The 21,282-nt window shown below is 44.4% G+C and overlaps 1 protein-coding gene across 6 annotated transcripts in view; it reads right to left on the bottom strand.

Moving 5' to 3' along the window:
- GPHN (gephyrin) overlaps positions 1 to 21,282 on the bottom strand; it is a 907,672-nt gene that overhangs the window by 49,851 nt on the left and 836,539 nt on the right. For all 6 annotated transcript variants that reach the window (XM_030213888.1, XM_030213889.1, XM_030213891.1 and 3 more), the window contains 2 exons: positions 11,796 to 11,949; positions 3,163 to 3,284 (listed from right to left, as the gene is read on the bottom strand). In XM_030213888.1, the coding sequence (XP_030069748.1) occupies positions 3,163 to 3,284; positions 11,796 to 11,949 (276 nt within the window). The remainder of the gene's footprint in view (positions 1 to 3,162; positions 3,285 to 11,795; positions 11,950 to 21,282) is intronic.

Genomic DNA, 21,282 nt, shown 5'->3' with positions numbered 1-21,282 from the left:
GAGCAGGGACTGTCTCTTCATGTTCAAGTGTATAGCGCTGTGTACGTCTAGTAGCGCTTTAGAAATAAGTAGTAGTAGTAGTAGTTTTGAGTAAATTGACTGCCTGTCTAACAGCAATCCACAATGGGCAAAAAACAACAAATTCTGCATAAACCGAAGTAAAAATGAAATTCTGTGGGTTCCTAACATAAGTGGACAGGTACATGATTTCAAAATACCATTGAGCGACTGTCGGCCTTCCCCCACCTTAACTAATACATAGATCTAGGTGGGGTACAATAATAAGAAATAAATATAAGATGTGGTGAAAAGAACTCCATTACAATGATAGGAAAGTATCACATCCATTCATATAGACAGCTATTACAACCAAGAAATCAACAAAAATGAAAAGGGAAAGAAAAGAAAGAAAAATAATTATGGCTCTAGATATAGGAAAAGAGAGTTCAGCCTACAAATGCAAACATCCTAAGAACTACTGAAAGCCTGGTGAAATAGCCAAGTTTTTATTGCTGGTTTAGACCTCTTAAATGAGGATTCTGCTCTGACTTCATATGGAAGGGAGTTCCAATGAAATAAATTAAAATAAAATGCACAATGCCTGGTCGTTTCAAGAATGGCTTGTTTGGGGTTAGGCAGGACCAAGTGAAAATCATTAAGGGATCAAAGTAAACTCATGGGAGAACATGGATGGTAAGATTCGATAAATATTGAGGAAAACCTATTCAGAATGCCTTAAAGGTGAGAGTTAATAATCTGTGAACAATTCTTTGGGCAATGGGAAGCCAATGATAATTTTGGAACAACGGGGAAACACAATCCTGCCACACCACCCTCTGGCCATGGGGGAAGGAACTGACCAGTGAATGAAGGCCAAGGGGGAAAGGAGGGAAGAGGTGCGAAATAAAGACAACCTCTCTCCAATACTTAACATTTGCTAGATGTGCCCAATGAGTGTCACCAACCACTACTATACAAAGCAAAATCAGAGAAGGCCGATGCCTTGGCCCCCTCAAGAGCCTTGCCAAGTGTGATCCCAGAGGATCCATGCCAGGCAATGCCTCACCAAGCCAAAGCACACGGGCTGATCCTTGCGGTTCTGAGGGAGAAGTCCCTTCGCTCCACCAGGGAAAAGGTCTGTAGGGTGACCCGAGAGCCCACTAGGCTAGGGCCTTAACTGCAGGCCACAGACTGTGCCCCAGAAAAACTGCCTGCCAAGGAAGAATCTTGCTACACCAAACCAGCTTCTGAAGACAGAGAAACACTGACAGGTTTCAGTGCTGCATCACCCTTTATTGACATTAGTGCAAAACCTTTAATACACCTCCCCAAGGTAGGCTAAGGTTTTGAGTCAATGAGTTTGAGAAGCAACTAGCATTCAAATGTTTTCCTTTGTTAAAGGATGATGAGCTGTTTGGCATAGTTGATCATTTATTTGGAGTTGTACCCCAGCTTTCTAGTATTTTTTGCAACTAGCTAAGTTTGAGTGTTAAAATTCTCACAAGATATTTACAAGGGTAATTTTGTAAGCAACTTGAGTATGCAAAACAGTATTTAGGGGTAAGTGCCTGGTACAAGTGTATTCTATAAAGGAACACAGGCGCCTGTTTTCCTTTATAAGAAACTAATGTAACTGCAAAAATACATGCCTACAAGGTCAGCACGAGCACTTATGTCAGCCGTTGCTAGGTATCTTTTCCAGTAGAATGAAATGCGTTTGTTTATAAAGCTGAAAAGGCAAGGAAGACGAGGGCTGAAGAAGTACTAATACTAGGAAGTGGGATTTTTCTGCTATTTATCCAATAAATGAGTGAATTTATAAGGGCACATGTATGACAGTATACATATGAAAAATATGGCTACTAACCCCCCCCTTATGATGAGCAGTATGCATGTACTTTTACATGCCCAGTTTTAGGAACGTTTGGAAGCGGATTTTGGGCAGAGTGTAGGCGGAAAAGTTGCAAATGTCATTGGCTTCATTTTAGCCACAAATTTTATAAAGCCACATAGATACTTAGGTGTCTGTATAAAATAAGCTGGAAATAAGTGCCTTCCTGCTCTCTCAACCTAGACCACCTGCTCTAAAATTAACCTCTAAACACCTATTTTACTTTTCCTGCTTTGGGGTTGTTATAGCAGTGTTTATCAGTTGAAACCTACAATCAAAGCTCTAATTATACGTGAAACCAATGCTGGAATCTGGTACTTTGTACCTTTATTTGCAGTTACAAAGGGATTTTTCCCTCTATTTTAGATTGCCCTAAAATACCCTTCCAGAAAACTACAATCAGAAGTCCTAGATCCAATCACATGATGTCACCCTTAAATAATGACCAGGGCTCCCTCTCTATTCTGCAATGTTCCCTTTCGCAGCTGACTCAAGTACAGGACCAGTTACCTCCCATATATATAGCTCCTGCCATTTGAGCCTCAAGGCTGGTCTGTGATGCTTTTAATGTGTGTGACTGCTTGCAAATGTGCTGGCCTCTAAAGCTGTTGAAAATGTTACTGTTGGAAGGATATTTTAAGATGGTTTTGAACTGTTCTTTAGTGGATTAGGAATATATGATGCTTGATAACTGGTGCAATAAAACGGAGGCACACTGGGAGCAGTGAATTTAAGCCTTGTGGCATATGTAGCTGTTATCAGCAAACTGTACATGAGTGTTTGATATGTTTTACATATTAGCAAGCACATTCTGGGGTGAATCTTTCCCCCAGTCAGCTCTGAGAGCTCATTAACATTAAAATTCAATGTAGTAAATGAACTGTAATTAATAGAACTGCTGACTACACGGTATGAATGAATATTTTGAGAATCAGCGAAGAGAATAATAACTGAAAAGTTTAACTTTTCATTTCATTGGAGAATGCAGCAAGACAATGTGCATCAGAGGATACATAAATACACACTGCAGCAGATGTATTAAAGGTGATCTGCAAATATTTAATTAAAATAAACTGTAGATGTTTCAATATATTTCCCAATAGCTGTGTATATGTGCATTCATAGTCGTGACACTCCCATAAGAAGAGTAACAATTTGATCTGCTGATGATTGAAATAGTTTTGTTTACTTTCAGCAATATAATTACTGGTGCATTTGTATGCACTGTAGAAGCACCTCTTACCATGTGGAAATATTTCCCCTACACTTACTTATCGCCTACAATTCCCAGGTTGATAGTTGGGTATCCATGTTCCTGAATTGTTGCTAGAAGAGTTGAACGGTTGCTGTCTCGGATCTTCCCCGGTAGGAGGTCATCCTCGGGATTCAGCAGCTATAAACCAGACACATTACAAATTAATCTCATCACAAACCACTCTGGGTCCTGCTGAGGCGAGAGTTTTTGCACTCATAGTTGGACCTAGTCCTTCTTTCTGGCAGACATATGTAATTAACTCACAAGTTTTTATTCCGGCTGATTTGAGACTCCAATAAAACATGAGGCACTGAGAAATTGTTACTATAAAGCAATGAAACCAGGAGGTTCCCTTCATTATCCACCCCCCCCCCCAAAAAAAAAAAGGATTTCAATGACATTTCTTAAGTTGACCCTGTGTCTATGATAGTTATTTTCATGGTGAGTTAGCTTACCAATTATTTTCAGATGTTATAGTGCATTTGCAATAATGCAGTTTTTTTCCACAAAAAGGTGCAATATGTAGTCAATGAAACATAAGTACTCAGTCTGTCAAAGAATCTCAGGGGCTGAACACCTGAGAAAGCACTATTCCTCTAGTCTAGTAGGTGAGCTAAATGAACAGTTCATCTATCTGCCTGAACACAGCATGCACCAGAAAGTACCAGGTGGACACTGGGCTTGCCCTAGGCTAGGCCGACCAGGCATCAGCCTACGGCAGCATTATTGGGGGGGGGGGGGGGGAGGAAATCCATATGGCAAGACAGGGCCTGACCCTCCAATACTCCATTGCCCTCACCAACCTACCTCTGGAGGAGGGCACAAAGCTGAGGTATCACCTAGGATGTCAGATAAACTCAGGCCAGCCTTAGGAGGACAGTCACCAAATCAACTGCTAGACTGGCATTTATCCTGCTTTTTTTTTTTTTGCAAATAGTGTTGTCTTACATAGAAGAACAGCAGCCAAGAGTATTTCATGGACCACCGGGGGGGGGGGGGGGGGGAAGAGAAGCAACTTGCTTCTTTGCAATTTATTTTTATTTATTTAGCCCCTTGGATTCTCCTGCTATTATCACCTTCAGATGGCTCATGCAGACCTGATCTCTAATGGCGCTAGGATGACATAAGCTTTCATTCAAAAATACAGGGCTCTCTTCTCATTGGAGGTTGTTAACATTTCCTCCACTGCATCCCTAACTATTCCATTTCTTTAGGTTTCTTAATGTGAACATATCCCTAATATGTTTACAACAGCTCTGAACATAAAGACTGTGGTTGTCTCAAAACTACGTTAACAGATTTGGAGGGCGATTTTAGAACTGGCCGCTCATGTGGATGCAACTGGTATACAAGTAACTAGTGGCAGTTTTAGAAAGGGAAAGTACAACTACACTTTCCCTTCTAAAACTGCCACTTACATGTATATCTAGCGGCAGCAACCACGTGTATTTACACCTGCTCCAGAACAAGCGGAAATATACATGCATGAATCTGGTGGGATATATGTGTATATTTTGTATTTTGCAAAGTATAAATGTAAATACTAAGCTCTGTCCAATTCTGTCCTCAGAACTGTTCACTCAAAAACCATTTATAAGCATACACAGAATTGTTGCTCATGTGTACTTTTATATGTATACCCAGCACGTTATTTTAGAAACAGCTCTTTTCATATGTAAAAACCTGATTTTACAGATGGAAAGGCTTTCTCAAATTACCTCCTGGAACCAGGAGGAAGTGACGTCACCAGATAGAATGGACGTCTGAGAGCGGAGCTCCCGCTACCCCGTAAGAAACCTACTAATAAACTCGAGCGAACAGCGGCAAACGAAGCCCAGCGGGACTGAATACCCCCTCCTTCAACCAGCAATCAAGTTAATATGACTCAGAAAGCGGCGGGGTTGGACCTAGCGCGATTTGCTTACCCGAACGGAGACGGTGCGCTAAGCTCCAAGATGGCGACGGCCCGCGAAGAGCAAGAAAAACGAGAGGAGAGGAGTCAGCGCCGAGACGAAGGATCACCTGAGCGCCCCGCCCTGGAAGAGGCAGATGGAGAGATCGCCCCAGCGCTAAAAAACTGGCTACAAGAAATCAGCTCAAACCTGAAAGCGCTACGTACAGAAGTGGCCACACTTGGAGCTGACCTTAGAGGTGAAATTCGGGAGCTTGGGACGCGCTTGGAGGAAACAGAAAACCAGGTGGAAGGCCACAGTGAAGCTCTGGGGCAGATGGAACAACATATGACAGGACTGTATAAAGAACAACAGCAACTATGGGCTAAGGTTGAAGACCTAGAAAATAGAGGCCAACGGAACAACCTGCGCTTCCGTGGGCTACCGGAGACGCCTACATATCAAGATAGCACAACGGTGGTTCAGAAAATGGTGGCCGAACTGATGGCAGCGAACAATACGACTATTGAGGCAGAAGCAGTTCAGATTGAAAGGGCCCATAGAGTGTTGGGCCCGAGCCGCAATAATATATCAAAGGATATAATAGCCTGCTTTACGAGTTTTAAGCTCAAAGAACAAATCTTAACAGCAGCACGCCAAGTCTCAGAATTTAAGTGGGACTCATACAGAATTGAAATCTACCAAGACGTGGCAGCAGCGACGTTAAAAAGAAGAAGTGAATTGAAGCCTTTTACAAAAAAGCTGCGTGATCTAAACATACAGTACAGATGGCGATATCCCTTTGCCTTGGCATTTTATAAAGACGGCAAGTTGCACCAAATAAGATCACTTGAGGAGGCCAGAACAATTTGCCCAGAAATAGAAGTGGAGGCGGACTTGGTTGCTCCCAATGGAGATAAGAGAAATACCACGCAGTCTGCACCACCAAAATGGAAAAGAGCGGGAAAAGGTCCACGGAGACTTCAGCGACAACAATCTGCTGCTAAAGTTACATGAAGCCACGAGACGAGAAGACCCAGAATTAATAGAAGGTGAAAAGCTGCTAGACACCAAAGTAGCGATTCGGGACCAAGACGAAAGACATGTTTAAGTAATGTTAGTTTGCTTATGTTACGTTAACTGATATTCAAGGGGTATGCGGTAAATGTTTGGTGAGCCACTTTCTCCTTGCTTGGGTGCCTGTCAATATTGAGAGACGCCCAACTTACAAAGGTGGGGGGAAGGGTGGGAATTGGGAGAGGGAGGGGAGTAGAGAGGGGAACAAAGATGACACAGTACATGAGGCATATCAGGCTTATCAAGGTAGAGATACACTACAGAGGCGAAGAATGACATCTCGAGATAATTATGGCTGATATAATAGGGCTATCATTAAATGTAAAGGGGCTCAACATACCCAGAAAGCGACAATTATTATTTAGGGAACTTTGCCGCCTACAAGTGGATGTGGCTTTGATCCAGGAAACCCACCTTAAACCCAGATACGAGGGACTCTGTTCGCATAGACAATACCCTCATATATATTTCGCCTCTTCCCATGCGAATACAAAAAGTAAGGGGGTTCTGATAGCACTAAGCAACTCCAAGCCCTGGGTGGTACGGAAGGTAATACGGGACAAAGATGGGCGATATTTGATTGTGAATCTCCAGCTAGCTGGAAAAGCTTACACGATACTAAACATTTATGGTCCCAATGCCAATCAGGAGCAATTTTTCCTAGAACTAGACCGACAAATTACACAACACATTGAGGGATCCCTATTAGTAGGAGGAGACTTTAACATTACTCTGCATCCGCATTTAGACAACTCTGCAGTAGGAGTCACATATGGCCAACAGGGTAGACGCCAGCTTAAAGAACTACTCACAAGGTGGCAACTAATAGACTTGTGGCGTAGGGATAATCCCTCCACACGTAGCTATACATTTTACTCGTCAGTGCATCATAGCTTCTCCCGGATAGACATGTGGCTGGGAGACGTAATGATATCGAGTATGGGGGCTACGTCCCAAATACTGCCACGTACATGGTCAGATCACTCCCCAGTGCTGCTAAGACTCGCAAACATGGGGATGCCAAGAAAAGAGCGCATATGGAATCTAGATGACACACTATTAGTGAGCCCAGATAATCTAATCTCCATTGAACAATATATTAAAGAATATCTCACTTATAACGACAATGGGGAGGTATCCCCGGCCATACTATGGGAGGGACTTAAGGCAGTGCTACGGGGCCAATTGATTGCGCTGCGTTCACACTGTTGGAAAAAGAGAACCGCAGAGGAACAGAAATTGCGGGAGGAGTTGCTGCGAGTGGAGGGGGAGTTGCAACAAGGGGATGCGCAGCCCAGTCCAACATTGCTGAGACGGGCACAGGAGATAAGACACCAGATCCTAGACTTGGAATTGGCAGACTTGACTGTACAATTGCAAAGAGTAGGTCAAACACATTTTGAATTTGGCAATAAGCCAAGTCGGTTATTAGCATATAAATTAAAACAAAGAGCTGCTAGGAATGGAGTAGGAAGCTTAAAAGATGAACAAGGGGAGCTCCATACAGATCAAGAGTCAATAAAGTCCATATTTAGATCCTTTTATCAACAACTATATACCCCAGAGACGGCCCCAAACCTAGAAAATATAGAGAAGTTTCTGGCGGGAATTGAGCTCCCTCAATTATCTGAGGAGGCCCAGCAAATATTATCGCAGCCCATCACGTTGGAGGAGGTCAAGTCCACCATTAAAACTCTGGCTCCCCACAAGGCGCCGGGCCCTGATGGATATACAAATCGATTTTACAAAATCTTTGGAGAGCTGCTGGCCCCCATTTTGGTGAGAGTCTTCAACTCCATAGATATGGCCACGGGGTTGCCGTCAACTTGGGATCTTGCTACTATAACTGTGATCCCCAAAGTAGGCAAGGACCCGCAGAAATGTGGGTCATACAGGCCCATCTCACTACTGGGGGTGGACTACAAAATATTTACTAAAATTCTGGCAACTAGATTACAAAGATATCTCCCGAATTTAGTCCATGAAGACCAGGCAGGGTTTGTGGAAGGTCGGCAAACTTTTGACAATGTCAGGAGAGCCATTTTTACGGTCCAGAATGCACAAATTTATAATACCACCCTGTGCATCTTATCTTTGGATGCCGAAAAAGCGTTTGACAGGGTGAGCTGGCCTTTCTTATTTGAGGTGTTAAGGCAAATAGGCATTGGAGGGCGATTTGGGTCCTGGTTACATACAATATACAAATCCCCAAAAGCGGCTGTGCGGGTTAATGGCCATCTATCTCAAGAGTTCCAACTGAACAGGGGCACCAGACAGGGCTGTGCGCTATCCCCGCTTTTATTTGCCCTAGTAATGGAACCGCTGGCTATTCAAATTAGAACCCAGAGAGAGATCAGGGGCCCAAGATGGGGAGGAATAGAGACTAAAGTTCTTATGTTCGCGGATGATATACTGCTCACGTTGGTGGAGCCCCTGGTCTCCTTCCCAAAAATAAATGAAGTTATACAAAAATATGGGGAAGTGTCAGGGTTTAAAATCAACTTTGACAAGTCTGAAGCATTAGACGTGGGGATCCCTGATGTACAGTTGACACGGCTCCAGCAACAATTTCAGTACAAGTGGGCGACCAAATACATTCGATACTTAGGGGTCAATATTCCACGTAAAATAGAAGACATTTTTAAATACAACTTCCCAGACAAAGTGCGAGAACTATTTTTGGAAATGGAGCGATGGGAGGGCTTGACTTTGTCATGGATGGGAAGAATCAGCGCAATAAAAATGATAGTTCTCCCCAAACTTTTATACCTTTTTATGGCACTACCAATTAATCTCCCAAAGGGCTTTCTAAGGACTCTGCAGAGAAAGGCATTTGCGTTCATTTGGAAGAAAAAACCCCCAAGAGTGCGGAGAGAGGTGCTATATCAATCGCGCAAACGGGGCGGGATGGGGGTCCCATCTTTTAAGACCTATTATCAAGCGGCGCATTTAAAAATAATAGCTGCGTGGCAGCAGAACCCGGTAAAGATAGGCATTAAAATGGAGCAAAGATGGGTAGATCCCATACCCTTGAGAGCGGTGCCATGGCTACCGACACAACAATTAGATGAAGTAATTAAGAGAAGCCCTCCCGTGCTACGGTGGCCTCTTATGACCTGGAGACAAATAAGGAAGCAGCATTTCCCAGAAAGGACATACTTTACGCACATGTTTCTCAGATTTGCTCCGCAGTTTGGGCCGGGTCAATTAGATAGGGCATACCTAGAATGGGAAGAGCGAGGCTTATGTGAACTGGGACAAATGTGGGAACAAGGGGCAACGATCTCATACACAGAATTATGCCGAGAACATGGACTTTCCCCCCTGCAAGCTTTTCAATTTTACCAGGTTCGTGACTTTATAAAGAGGAGAGTGGTAGACGAGCTTAGTCTGACAGAGACAATGCTGGAGAAAAGTCTGACGAAAGGGGGTAGTAAAGGGGGGATAACTAAACTTTATGGGGCCCTCTTATCTAGGGAGAACCCAATAGAACACTACACTACAAAATGGGAAACAGTAATGGGTTCCACCTATGATCCCTCTCAATGGGCACAAGCCTTTCGGTCACTACTAAGGGTATCAATCTCTAGTACCCTGATAGAAAACGGGCACAAGATGCTGTATTGGTGGTACTACACTCCCCATCGATTAGCCACAATGTATAAAAAGGGCACGGGCAACTGTTGGAGGCAATGTGAGATAAAAGGGGATATGTTTCACATGTGGTGGGCCTGTAGCCATGCCCAGAAGTTTTGGATGGAGGTGATAAGCTTCCTAGGTAAAGTGACGAGCCAGACATATCCCATGAAAGCGGAGAGCTGTCTGCTTCACTTTAAACCCACAGGGATTAAAAAAATCACACACAGCTTTGCCACTCAGTTATTTGTGGCAGGCAAACTCATCATTGCTTCAGCTTGGAAGAAGCCTATGATTCCGGGAATACACATAGTCCGGGAAAAATTGGATAGAATACAATTGATGTCAAAACTTACTGCTATGAGGAATGGTCGGATTATACACTACCACAAAATCTGGGACCCGTATATTAAATGGAAAGCAACCTCTGCACCATAGAACTGGTGGCGCACATAATTATAAAGGGGGTGGGAAGGCTTAAGAGGAAGGGAATATAGGTAACCTACATAGAGATGTATAACTGTTTAGCTGAAGTTATTAGATAATGTTTGGAATTTTTATGCTACTACGTGAAGACATGTATCTACAGAATCAATATATAGATATGTACTGTGTTTTAAAATGTTAAAATTATAAATAAATGCTTAAAAAAAAATAAATAAATAAATACCCTTAACCAGATATTCAGAATCAATGCAGAGCAAGTCAATTTTAGAAAGCACAGAATACTAATGAGGGAACTGGAACCACTAGAAAACAGTTAGAGGTAAAATAAAAAAATAGTAAAGATATATCAATATATATATTGATATCAATATATATATTGATATATATCTATACCTATGTATCTATCTATATGTTTATATCTATATCTATATACACTTTAATTTTTTGATACTAGCATAGCTGAACCAAACAATAACATATCACCAGTACCCAGGTACCAGAGGGTCAAATAATCCTACAGAGACACACAGTGCCCTCTATTCCCAAAAAAAAAAAATTACCTCCTGGATTTTAGAAACAGGAACTCTTATTCTCTGACAGAACAGCTTGCATTGCCTTGGTTGGTCTTGGGGTCCCTTACAGAAGGTAACCTCGTGGAATCAGAGGCACCTCAGTCATGGCCTATTAACCAATGGCATAGCCAGACCTGTCATTTTGAGTGAACTCTTCCTAAACTCCCCCCTTCTGTCCTGCATCTATGTTCCTCCCCTCCACCCTCATATCCGGCATCTGTACCTCTCTCTGAACTTCTCTCCCCACACCACCTGAGAACCAACAATGGCAGCAGTGATTCACTTATGCTACCTGTGCCAGCCCTGCAGGCTTCTCTCTGCAGCATCCCACGAGAGAGAAAACAGGAAGTGATGTCAACAAGGGTGGTGGTTTTCAGGTAGAGCAGGGAGGCTCAGAGAGAAGGAGATGCCAGATCCAGGGGTGGTAGAGAGGAAGACAGGGGAGCGAGGTGGCCACTGCTTAGGTGCTCTGAGGGCCTCACTGGCCACCAGACAGAGTGGGCTGTGCCAAGACTGGGTGGAGCTGTGCCCACCCTATTAACAGATTACTTTGAAGCAGAGGAATAATTGCTTCCTAGAGATATATATTCTTTGGTATACAGTGTATTTTACATACAAATATGAAGCTCTTGCAGCTAAGAAATATAATAGACTTACACAATTTCAGGAAATCAGGAAACCTATATATGAATCCCAGGTGCTGTAATTGCAACTTTTTAAACCATCTATCATTAGATAAGCTACTGTGCATTAGTAGGATCATAGTCCCATATAACGTATGCACCTATGTAATAACCCGACTGGGCTCAGTGCACTAGTTTACTAGTAACAGCGCACATTTTTAGTGCTGTCTTATTATATCTGCTCTTTAGTGTTATGTTCAGTTTCCATGAAATGAATTTAAATATTTTTGTGAACACAATAAAAATAGATATAAAAATAGATGAACACACACATGCACGGTGAACTCTAAGGGGGAAAAAAATTGAAGTTTGAAATAGCTTTAGATTGTAAGATATTTTTACCTCATTTCCTGTTGACATGACAGCAACCACTGGAAACTTGTTAACTTCTACTTCCGTAACACCTACTGTTGCCAGAAGACCAATCTCGGATGGTCCCATGTGGGTTCCCTTTGCCAGCACACATTCACCTCTTTTAATATCATGGCCTATAGGTCTGGGAACCCCCAAACAAAAGAAAAAATATCCCATATCATTCATAATGAAATCTAAAAGAAATGGGTTTACTGAGCTAGACCTCCCTACAAAACCACAGCAGAATGCAATACTGTTGTAGATACTAGATTCTTCCAACATTGGACCTTGACACAAAGTCACAGTTAACATTCTGTACATACACCCAATCTATTGGGAAACAAAAGGAAAATACATTTACAAGGCTGTTTCAGCCCTCTGAGTATGTGGTACCTGTGGGGTAGCAAATGGATTTTCAAGAGAACTCCTCACCAGTTGGCCAGTGTCGTGGGTAGTATTTAATTTATACAGGGACTGATGCAGTATAAAATGTACTAGGGTTTGCACCCAGGTCAGCTTGGCTTTTGTGCAAAATTTAGTGTGTGCCCTCTGTATAAATGTGTTTTTGTGCATGAGCTAGCTGTGTGAAACCCTCAGGTAGACAGTGCACAGCACATTTAAATCTATGGTAATAAAGCTATTAAATGTTCTGCACAGATGCAGAGAAGTGCATGGAAGACTAGAAGCTTTAACACAGGGTCTGAGGAGGAGTAAAATGTTAGCTCTTTCTTCTGAAGTAGTGAGGATTTCATGCCTGTTTCTTTCCTTTACTATGATCTTAAGGACACACAACTTAAAAAAAAATAGAGGAGTGCTGAAGTGAGAGTGAAGTGTTGGACTGTTAAATGAGTTTCGTAACTCATCGGAGTTGCATGAGCATACACCCATGGATGTGCTGGAATGCTATTCTGCACATTAATATTGGCACTGCAAAAACTGTATGTACAGAATAGCATACCGACATATACCTGGATGCAAGTGTACACAATATGAGTGCTGCTATACTGCAGACCTATGTATGCATGTAACCAATATGCGCTCCCAAGTTAGTGCACATTTCTGTACTTGGCCTGTTTGCATGCTATTTGCATGCAGCATTGGGGAGCAAACGTTTGGTATTAGGAAACATTCTCTGGGCTTCAGTGCACAGCTCTAACACGAGATTACTGTACTGGGAATGTGAAGGAGCAAATATCGGCACTGGGATTTGAAAATGAAATATCGGAGCATACTTCTGTTGGCCTGCATTGGCTCCACCTCCAGTGCCACCTCTTTTCTCTACCAAGAAAACTATGGGTTTGGGTATTGTCAGCAGTGTGACTATTTTCCCCACAGAGGGCCTGGAACAATTTTTAAAAGGGCTTTATACACAATTAAACACTCATTAACCTATGGACATTCTTTTGAAAATCACTCAATTGAAACAGAGGATCAGGTTACAAACAGAGGCCTATTTATTAGACAGTATTAGCGGTTTAATGCCGTTATTACTGTGCGCTAACATCACGGTGCATTGACAGCACGTAGTAATTCTTGTGTTAATCAGCTAATGTGGAAAAAGGTGTGCAATGGGCTGGGACTGCACCTTACACTTAGGGGCCCTTTTACTAAGCCGTGTAAGCGCCTACACATGCTCAACGCGCATCAATTGACGTCAGAAGAAGGCGGGGCAGTGAGCAGCGAACAAGGGAAGGCTAGAGACGTCGGGACTGGGAGTGCCGCCTCCTTCACTGACGCTGCGCTGCCGGAGGAAGGTAAATTTAAAAGAAAAAAAAAAGGAACGGGATCTTGGGGGGGGGGGGGAGAAGAGGGCGGGCAGTTCCTACATGGGAGCGGGAGGGCAGGGGAGAGAGGGGAATCGCTGCCTTGGAGCCAGGCAGGTGCGGGGGGGCGCCAACTGGTAGTCTGCAGGGGGCGCTAGAGACCCTTGGCACGGCCCTGGGTGGCCCACCCCAAATAATGAGATTGAAGGCCAATGAGTGAGGTTTTACTTATGGTATTGAGGCCTGAGGAAGGGCTGCTGGTTACTTCTATTGACAAGTAATGTATTTATTTATTTATTTGTTGCATTTGTATCCCACATTTTCCCACCTATTTGCAGGCTCAATGTGGCTTACATAGTACCGTAGAGGCATTCGCCAGTTCGGTAAAGAAACAAATACAGGTGATAATATGGTTGAGTAAGGAACATATGTTTCAGTTACAATCAGAATCAAGGAGAGGAGAGATTATTTAATGTTCAGTACACGCTTTGGTTGTGATGTGTTGCAGGGTTCAAGCACCTAAGTTGGGTCGGCGGGGTATGCCTTTTTGAACAGGTAAGTCTTCAGTGATTTCCTAAAGTTTAGGTGGTCGTAGGTTGTCTTCACAGCTTTAGGCAGTGCGTTCCATAGTTGTGTGCTTGTATAGGAGAAGCTGGATGCATAGGTTGTTTTGTATTAAATTTTTTTGCAGTTCTGATAGTGGAGGTTTAGGTATGTTCGAGATGATCTGGTTACATTTTTGAGTGGTAGGTCTATAAGATCTGACATATATCCTGGGACTTGGCCATAAATGATCTTGTGGACCAGGGTGCAGATTTTGAAGTTAATACGTTCTTTGATTGGTAGCCAATGCAGTTTTTCACGGAGGGGCTTGACACTGTCAAATTGCGATTTGCCAAAAATTAGTCTGGCTGCTCTATTCTGAGCAGTCTGGAGTTTCTTTGCATCCAGCGTACATTCCGTTGCAATAGTCTACGTAACTTAGTACCATTGATTGTATTAGGTTATGAAATATTTCCCTTGGGAATTAAGGTTTTAAGCGTTTAAGTTTCCACATTGAGTGGAACATTTTGTTTGTTGTAGAGTTCACTTGTCTCTCTAGAGTGAGTTTGCGGTCGATTGTCACGCCCAATATTTTCAGGCTGTTTGAAATAGGGAGGGTGTGTTCTGGGGTGATTAAGGTTGTTGGTTTATATGTATTATGTTGGGATGAGAGGATGAGACAGTGTGTTTTTTCAGTATTCAGTTTCAATTGAAATGAGTTTGCCCATGGATCCATGGTATTCAATCCAAATTTGATTTTGTTATTGATTTCTATTAGATCATGTCTGAAGGGAATGTAAATTGTGACATCATCTGTGAAGATGAACAGGTTGAGGCCTTGCTTTGATAATGCCTTGGCACGTGGGATCATCATTATGTTGAAGAGTATTGGTGACAGTGGTGATCCTTGAGGTAACTCCACAGTCTGCTTTCCAAGGTGGCGATATGTTTGATTTTGATTTTACTTGGTATGTTCTAGTGGTTAGGAAACCTTTGATCTGGTTGAGTATGTTTCCCCCGATTCCGAAATAGTCTAGGAGCCTCAGTAGTATTTTGTGGTTTACCATGTCGAATGCGCTCGACATGTCAAATTGTAGAAGTATGTTTTTACCTGTGGCTATTTCCTGCTTGAATTTGGACAGGAGAGTGACTAGCACAGATTCAGTGCTATGGAGGGGGCATGCACTTGTAGCTAAAAATGGATTTCTCTGTAATGGATGATTTGTAACACATTTTAAACTCACTTATTTCAAGCACTTACCAACACTAAACCACATACACATGTATGAATACAATTCAACTGCATTTAAACAACCCTTAAGAGACAGCGAGGCGTATTTTCAAAGCACACAGACTTACAAAGTTACATAGAGGGGCATTTTCAAAAGAAACGTCCAAGTTGGGATTTGGACGTCTTTGTAAAACGTCCAAAACCAGGGGGAGGGGAAAGCGTATTTTTGAAAAAAGATGGACGTCCATCTTTCGCTTCAAAAATATCAAGGACGTCCTTGGATTTGGACGTCCTTGACATTCGGCGATTTTTGAAACCAAAGACGTCCATGTCTAAAACGTCCAAATGCAAGCCATTTGGACGTGGGAGGAGCCAACATCTGTAGTGTACTGGTCCCCCTGACATGCCAGGATACCAACCGGGCACTGCAGTGGACTTCATAAATTGCTCCCAGGTACATAGCTTCCTTACCGTGTGTGCTGAGCCCCCCCCTCCCCCAAAACCCACTACCCCCAACTGTACACCACTACCATAGCCCTTACGGGTGAAGGGGGCACCTAGATGTGGGTACAGTGAATTTGTGGTGTGTTTTGGAGGGCTCGCTGTTTCCTCCACAAATGTAACAGGTAGGGGTATGGGTCTGGATCTGCCTGCCTGAAGTGCACTGCAGTACCCACTAAAACTGCTCCAGGGACCTGCATGTGTTGTCAGGGACCTGAGTATGAAATCTGAGGCTGGCACAAACTATTTTTAAAGATGTTTTTTGAGGGTGGGAGGGGGTTAGTGACCACTGGGGGAGTAACGGGAGGTCATCCCCGATTCCCTCCTGTGGCCATCTGGTCATTTCGGGCACCATTCTGTGCCTTATTCATTAAAAAAACACGTCCGGGTGAAAGTTTTACTTTAGGATGTCCCTGCTTATTTCGATTATGGCTCAAAGACGTCCAAGTGTTAGGCATGCCCAACACCATGCCTCCAACACGCCCCCTTGAAATTTGGACGTCCTTGCGACGGACTTCAGTTAGAGACATCCAAAATCGGGGTTTTGATTATACCGATTTAGACGTCTCTGGGAGATGGACGTCCATGTTCCGATTTATGTCAAAAGATGGACAAATATCAAGCACAATTATTAGACATAATGTTACATCAAGCCTTAAGAACCCTTTTCTTTTGTTGGAAAGACCTTACCAAAGTAACATATTTAACTTGGTGGAATTCTGTGTGTATATTAGCTAAATATGAATATGCTGCGGCTGAAAAACATAACTCACTTGTTAAATACAATAAAATATGGACTTCTTTACTAGATCAACTACATAATAACCTCTCTTAGAGTTGAATTTATGTATGATCATGACTTGTTATAGCAATAATTCTTGTATAATCTTAGTCAGAACATGTATGCTGATGCTTTGTTATTGTTATACTGGTTATTTACTTTTATTTTAGCCATTTGTTATTGACTACAAAACACAATAAAAATATTGGAACAAAAAAAAAAAAAGATGGACTTCCATCTCTTTTGAAAAAGTGCCTAATAGTAACCTATGAAACTGTGTAACTCTAAGTGCTTTGAAAATGAGCCCCAGTGTCTCATAATTTATAGCTATAAAGGGAAGCATGCGCAAAACACAAAGAAACCCCGAACAGAACACACATCAGGTCTGTAAAATGTGCTAAAATTCTGTGGGATATTATGGCAAACTAAAATTATATTAAAGTTTTGATGTCACCTCAAGCTAACACACAATCCCTCTACTGCAAAACATGATACACAAACTGGTGCAAAAAAAACACTCATAACGTTACTGTACCATAACAGCACTAACTCCCTGGACTCAAAGAACAACCTTGTCCATGAAAAGGTAGCACTGTAAATATTACTCTGTGCCCTAAACACCAATATACCACCTATTGAGAAAACAGAACTTCTACAAGATCTCTACACAGAAACTATATGCATAAAGCACAGATAGAGCCTCAATAAATACAAAACAATGGACCACACATCAGTAAGAAAGATGTGAATGCAAAAACTGGAAACCTCAAGTTGTCAGACTCTGCATATACAGCTATACTAAACAGAAACTTCAATGCAAGATATCAGAGATATATATTTCTAAAAGCTGATATATTTCATTTAATACATTCAAAATAAAATACATTTTTCTATATTTGTTGTGTGAGCATTTTAGTTTTCCATTCATAAGTACATAAGTAATGCCACACTGGGAAAAGACCAAGGGTCCATCGAGCCCAGCATCCTGTCCATGACAGCGGCCAATCCAGGCCAAGGGCACCTGGAAAGCTTCCCAAACGTACAAACATTCTATACATGTTATTCCTGGAATTGTGGATTTTTCCCAAGTCCATTTAGTAGTGGTTTATGGACTTGTCATTTAGGAAACCGTCTAACCCCTTTTTAAACTCTGCCAAGCTAACCGCCTTCACCACGTTCTCCGGCAACGAATTCCACAGTTTATGTGTTGGATGAAGAAACATTTTCTCCGATTTGTTTTAAATTTACTACACTGTAGTTTCATCGCATGCCCCCTAGTCCTAGTATTTTTGGAAAGTGTGAACAGACACTTCACATCCATCTGTTCCACTCCACTCATTATTTTATATACCTTTATCATGTCTCCCCTCAGCTGTCTCTTCTTCAAGCTGAAAAGCCCTAGCCTCCTTAGTCTTTCTTCATAAGGAAGTCATCCCATCCCCGCTATCATTTTAGTCGCCCTTTGCTGCACCTTTTCCAATTCTACTATATCTTTCTTGAGATGCGGCAACCAGAATTGAACACAATACTCAAGGTGCGGTCGCACCATGGAGCGATACAACAGCATTATAACCAGGGCCGGTCTTAGGCAGAGGCGACCGAAGCGGCCGCATAGGGCCCCGCGCGGCGCGCCTTGCCTCTGCCTCGCCGACCACGCTCGCCTGCCCTCCACCCATGTCCCGCGATGCGAGTCTCCTCGTTCCCCTGCTGCTCCCCCTCCCTCCAGCCACCTGAGACCCCTCCCGTCTGAGCCCCCCCTCCCCGACCCGCCAAACGACCCTCTTCTGCCGCCCGCACCTCACCTGACCCAGCATTTTAAAAACACCTCCAAGCGGCGGTGCCTCGCGTCTGAGAGAAGAAAACTCGCTTCGTCGTTGGTCGGCCTTCCCTCAAGTCCCACCCTCTGATGTAACTTCCGCAAGGGGGGGGCTCAGACGGGAGGGATCTCAGGTGGCTGGAGGGAGGGGGAGCAGCAGGGGAACGAGGAGACTCGCGTCGCGGGACAGGGGGGTTTACTGGACATAGGTGGATGGCAGTTGGCAAGGGGGACAGGAGGGTCGCTGGACATGGGGTGGATGGAGGGGAGGGGGGCTTCTGGACATAGGTGGATGGCAGGGGAGGGCAGGGGGCACAGGAGGGTCGCTGGACATGGGTGGATGGCAGGGGAGGGCATACGGGACAGGGGGGGTTGCTGGACATGGATGGCAGGAGGGTCACTGGACATGGGTAGATGGCAGGGGAGGGGGGTTCTGGACATAGGTGGATGGCAGGGGGCACAGGAGGGTCGCTGGACATGGGTGAATGGCAGGGGAGGGCATAGGTGACGGGGGGGTTGCTGGACATGGATGGCAGGGGGGACAGGAGGGTCGCTGGACATGGATGGCAGGGGGGACAGGAGGGTCACTGGACATGGGTGGATGGCAGGGGAGGGGGTTTCTGGACATAGGTGGATGGCAGGGGCAGGCAGGGAGGACAGGAGGGGCGCTGGACATTGGTGGATGGCAGGGGAGGGGGGTTTCTGGACATAGGTGGATGGCAGGGGAGGGCAGGGGGCACAGGAGGGTCGCTGGACATGGGTGGATGGCAGGCGAGGGCATAGGGGACAGGGGGGTTGCTGGACATGGATGGCAGGGGGGACAGGAGGGTCGCTGGACATGGGTGGATGGCAGGGGAGTGGGTTTCTGGACATAGGTGGATGGCAGGGGCGGGCAGGGAGGACAGGAGGGTCGCTGGACATGGGTGGATGGCAGGGGAGAGGGGTTTCTGGACATAGGTGGATGGCAGGGGGCACAGGAGGGTCGCTGGACATGGGTTGATGGCAGGGGAGGGCATAGGGGACAGGGGGGGTTGCTGGACATGGGTGGATGGCAGGGGAGGGGGGCTCTGGACATAGGTGGAGGGCAGGGGGCACAGGAGGGTCGCTGGACATTGGTGGATGGCAGGGAGGGGGTTCTGGACATAGGTGGATGCAGGGGAGGGCAGGGGGCACAGGAGGGTCGCTGGACATGGGTGGATGGCAGGGGAGGGCATAGGGGACAGGGGGGTTGCTGGGCATGGATGGCAGGGGGGACAGGAGGGTCGCTGGACATGGGTGGATGGCAGGGGAAGGGGTTTCTGGACATAGGTGGATGGCAGGGGCGGGCAGGGAGGACAGGAGGGGCGCTGGACATGGGTGGATGGCAGGGGAGGGGGGTTCTGGACATAGGTGGATGGCAGGGAGGGCAGGGGGCACAGGAGGGTCACTGGACATGGGTGGATGGCAGGGAGGGCATAGGGGACGGGGGGGTTGCTGGACATGGATGGCAGGGGGGACAGGAGGGTCACTGGACATGGGTGGATGGCAGGGGAGGAGGTTCTGGACATAGGTGGAGGGCAGGGGGCACAGGAGGGTCGCTGGACATGGGTGGATGGCAGGGGAGGGCAGGGGGCACAGGAGGGTCGTTGGACATGGGTGGATGGAGGGGAGAGGGTCTCTGGACATAGGTGGATGGCAGGGGAGGGCAGAGGGGACAGGGGGGTTGCTGGACATAGATGGATGGCAGGGGGGACAGGAGGGTCGCTGGACATGGGTGGATGGAGGAGAGAGAAGAAATGCTGGACATGGATGGAGGCGAGGGAAGAGTGAGGAAGGAGATGAGGTGAGGGAAAAGGAAGAGAGGAGAAAAAGTGCACATGGATATAGAAAATAGGCAGAAGCTGGATCCACTGGACAGTCAAATCTGCGGAGGACCCAGCTTTTACTTACGGATGTAGGGCAAGAAATGAAGAAGAAAGGCGGAAAGTAAAGAAATAAATGGAAAGGAAGCCCTGGAAACGGAGTTAAGAGGACAGATAGCAGCACAATCGGATACTGAGCCAGCATGATCAGAAAAACAAAGTCACCAGACAACAAAGGTAGAAAAAACTATTTTATTCAGGATTTATTAATTGGAATATGTTAGTTTTTGGAAATGTGCATCTGTGATATTTTCATGTAAGTTTTTAATTTTTGTAGTATTGCTACATGCTGAGGTCTGACTTCTTGAGGTAACTTTCCAGTTCAGTTTTTGCATTCATGTGTTTTTCAGGTGTGATCAAGGAAGGTGCAGTATTCTGCTAGCGTATAGTTTGCAGCCCTTTTTGTTGTTTTTTTTCACTAGGTTGTGCACTGGTGTTTTAGAACCCGGTGTAATTACAGTTGCCTTCCACGCCACGCATAACGGTTCTGCTCGTCCTGTCCTTGGAATTAGTGCTGTTTATGGTTTGTTAAGGTTATGAGGGTTGTAGAGCCTAAATCATGACACACTATCTCTAAAAGGGTGTTTGTGGCTCTACATGAGAATTGTGATATTATGATCCCTTGCTAGCTTCATATTGTTGATAATCTGCATTTCCGTATGGCTGGTATATTGGTGTATAAGGTATTAATTGTGACTTTTTTTTTTTTTTACTTATTTTTTTTCTGTTTGTTGTCAGACAATTATGGATGACAGAGTCGGAGTCTTCTTGAATCAGAGAGTTGTGGTATATATTTTAAAACAATTTTAATACCTTGGTGGTCTATATGTTTTTATATTGTACATTATATTTTACATATCACTTTATTTTATTGTATATCTTTTCATTTCATTTTTATTTTATTGCAATAATGGGTTACAGTGTAATAGGGGAATTTGA

Source organism: Microcaecilia unicolor, chromosome 9, assembly GCF_901765095.1.
Source record: "Microcaecilia unicolor chromosome 9, aMicUni1.1, whole genome shotgun sequence".
Classification (NCBI taxonomy): domain Eukaryota; kingdom Metazoa; phylum Chordata; class Amphibia; order Gymnophiona; family Siphonopidae; genus Microcaecilia; species Microcaecilia unicolor.
Note: the sequence above shows the minus strand (reverse complement) of the source record. Positions and strands in the feature narration are given on the sequence as shown.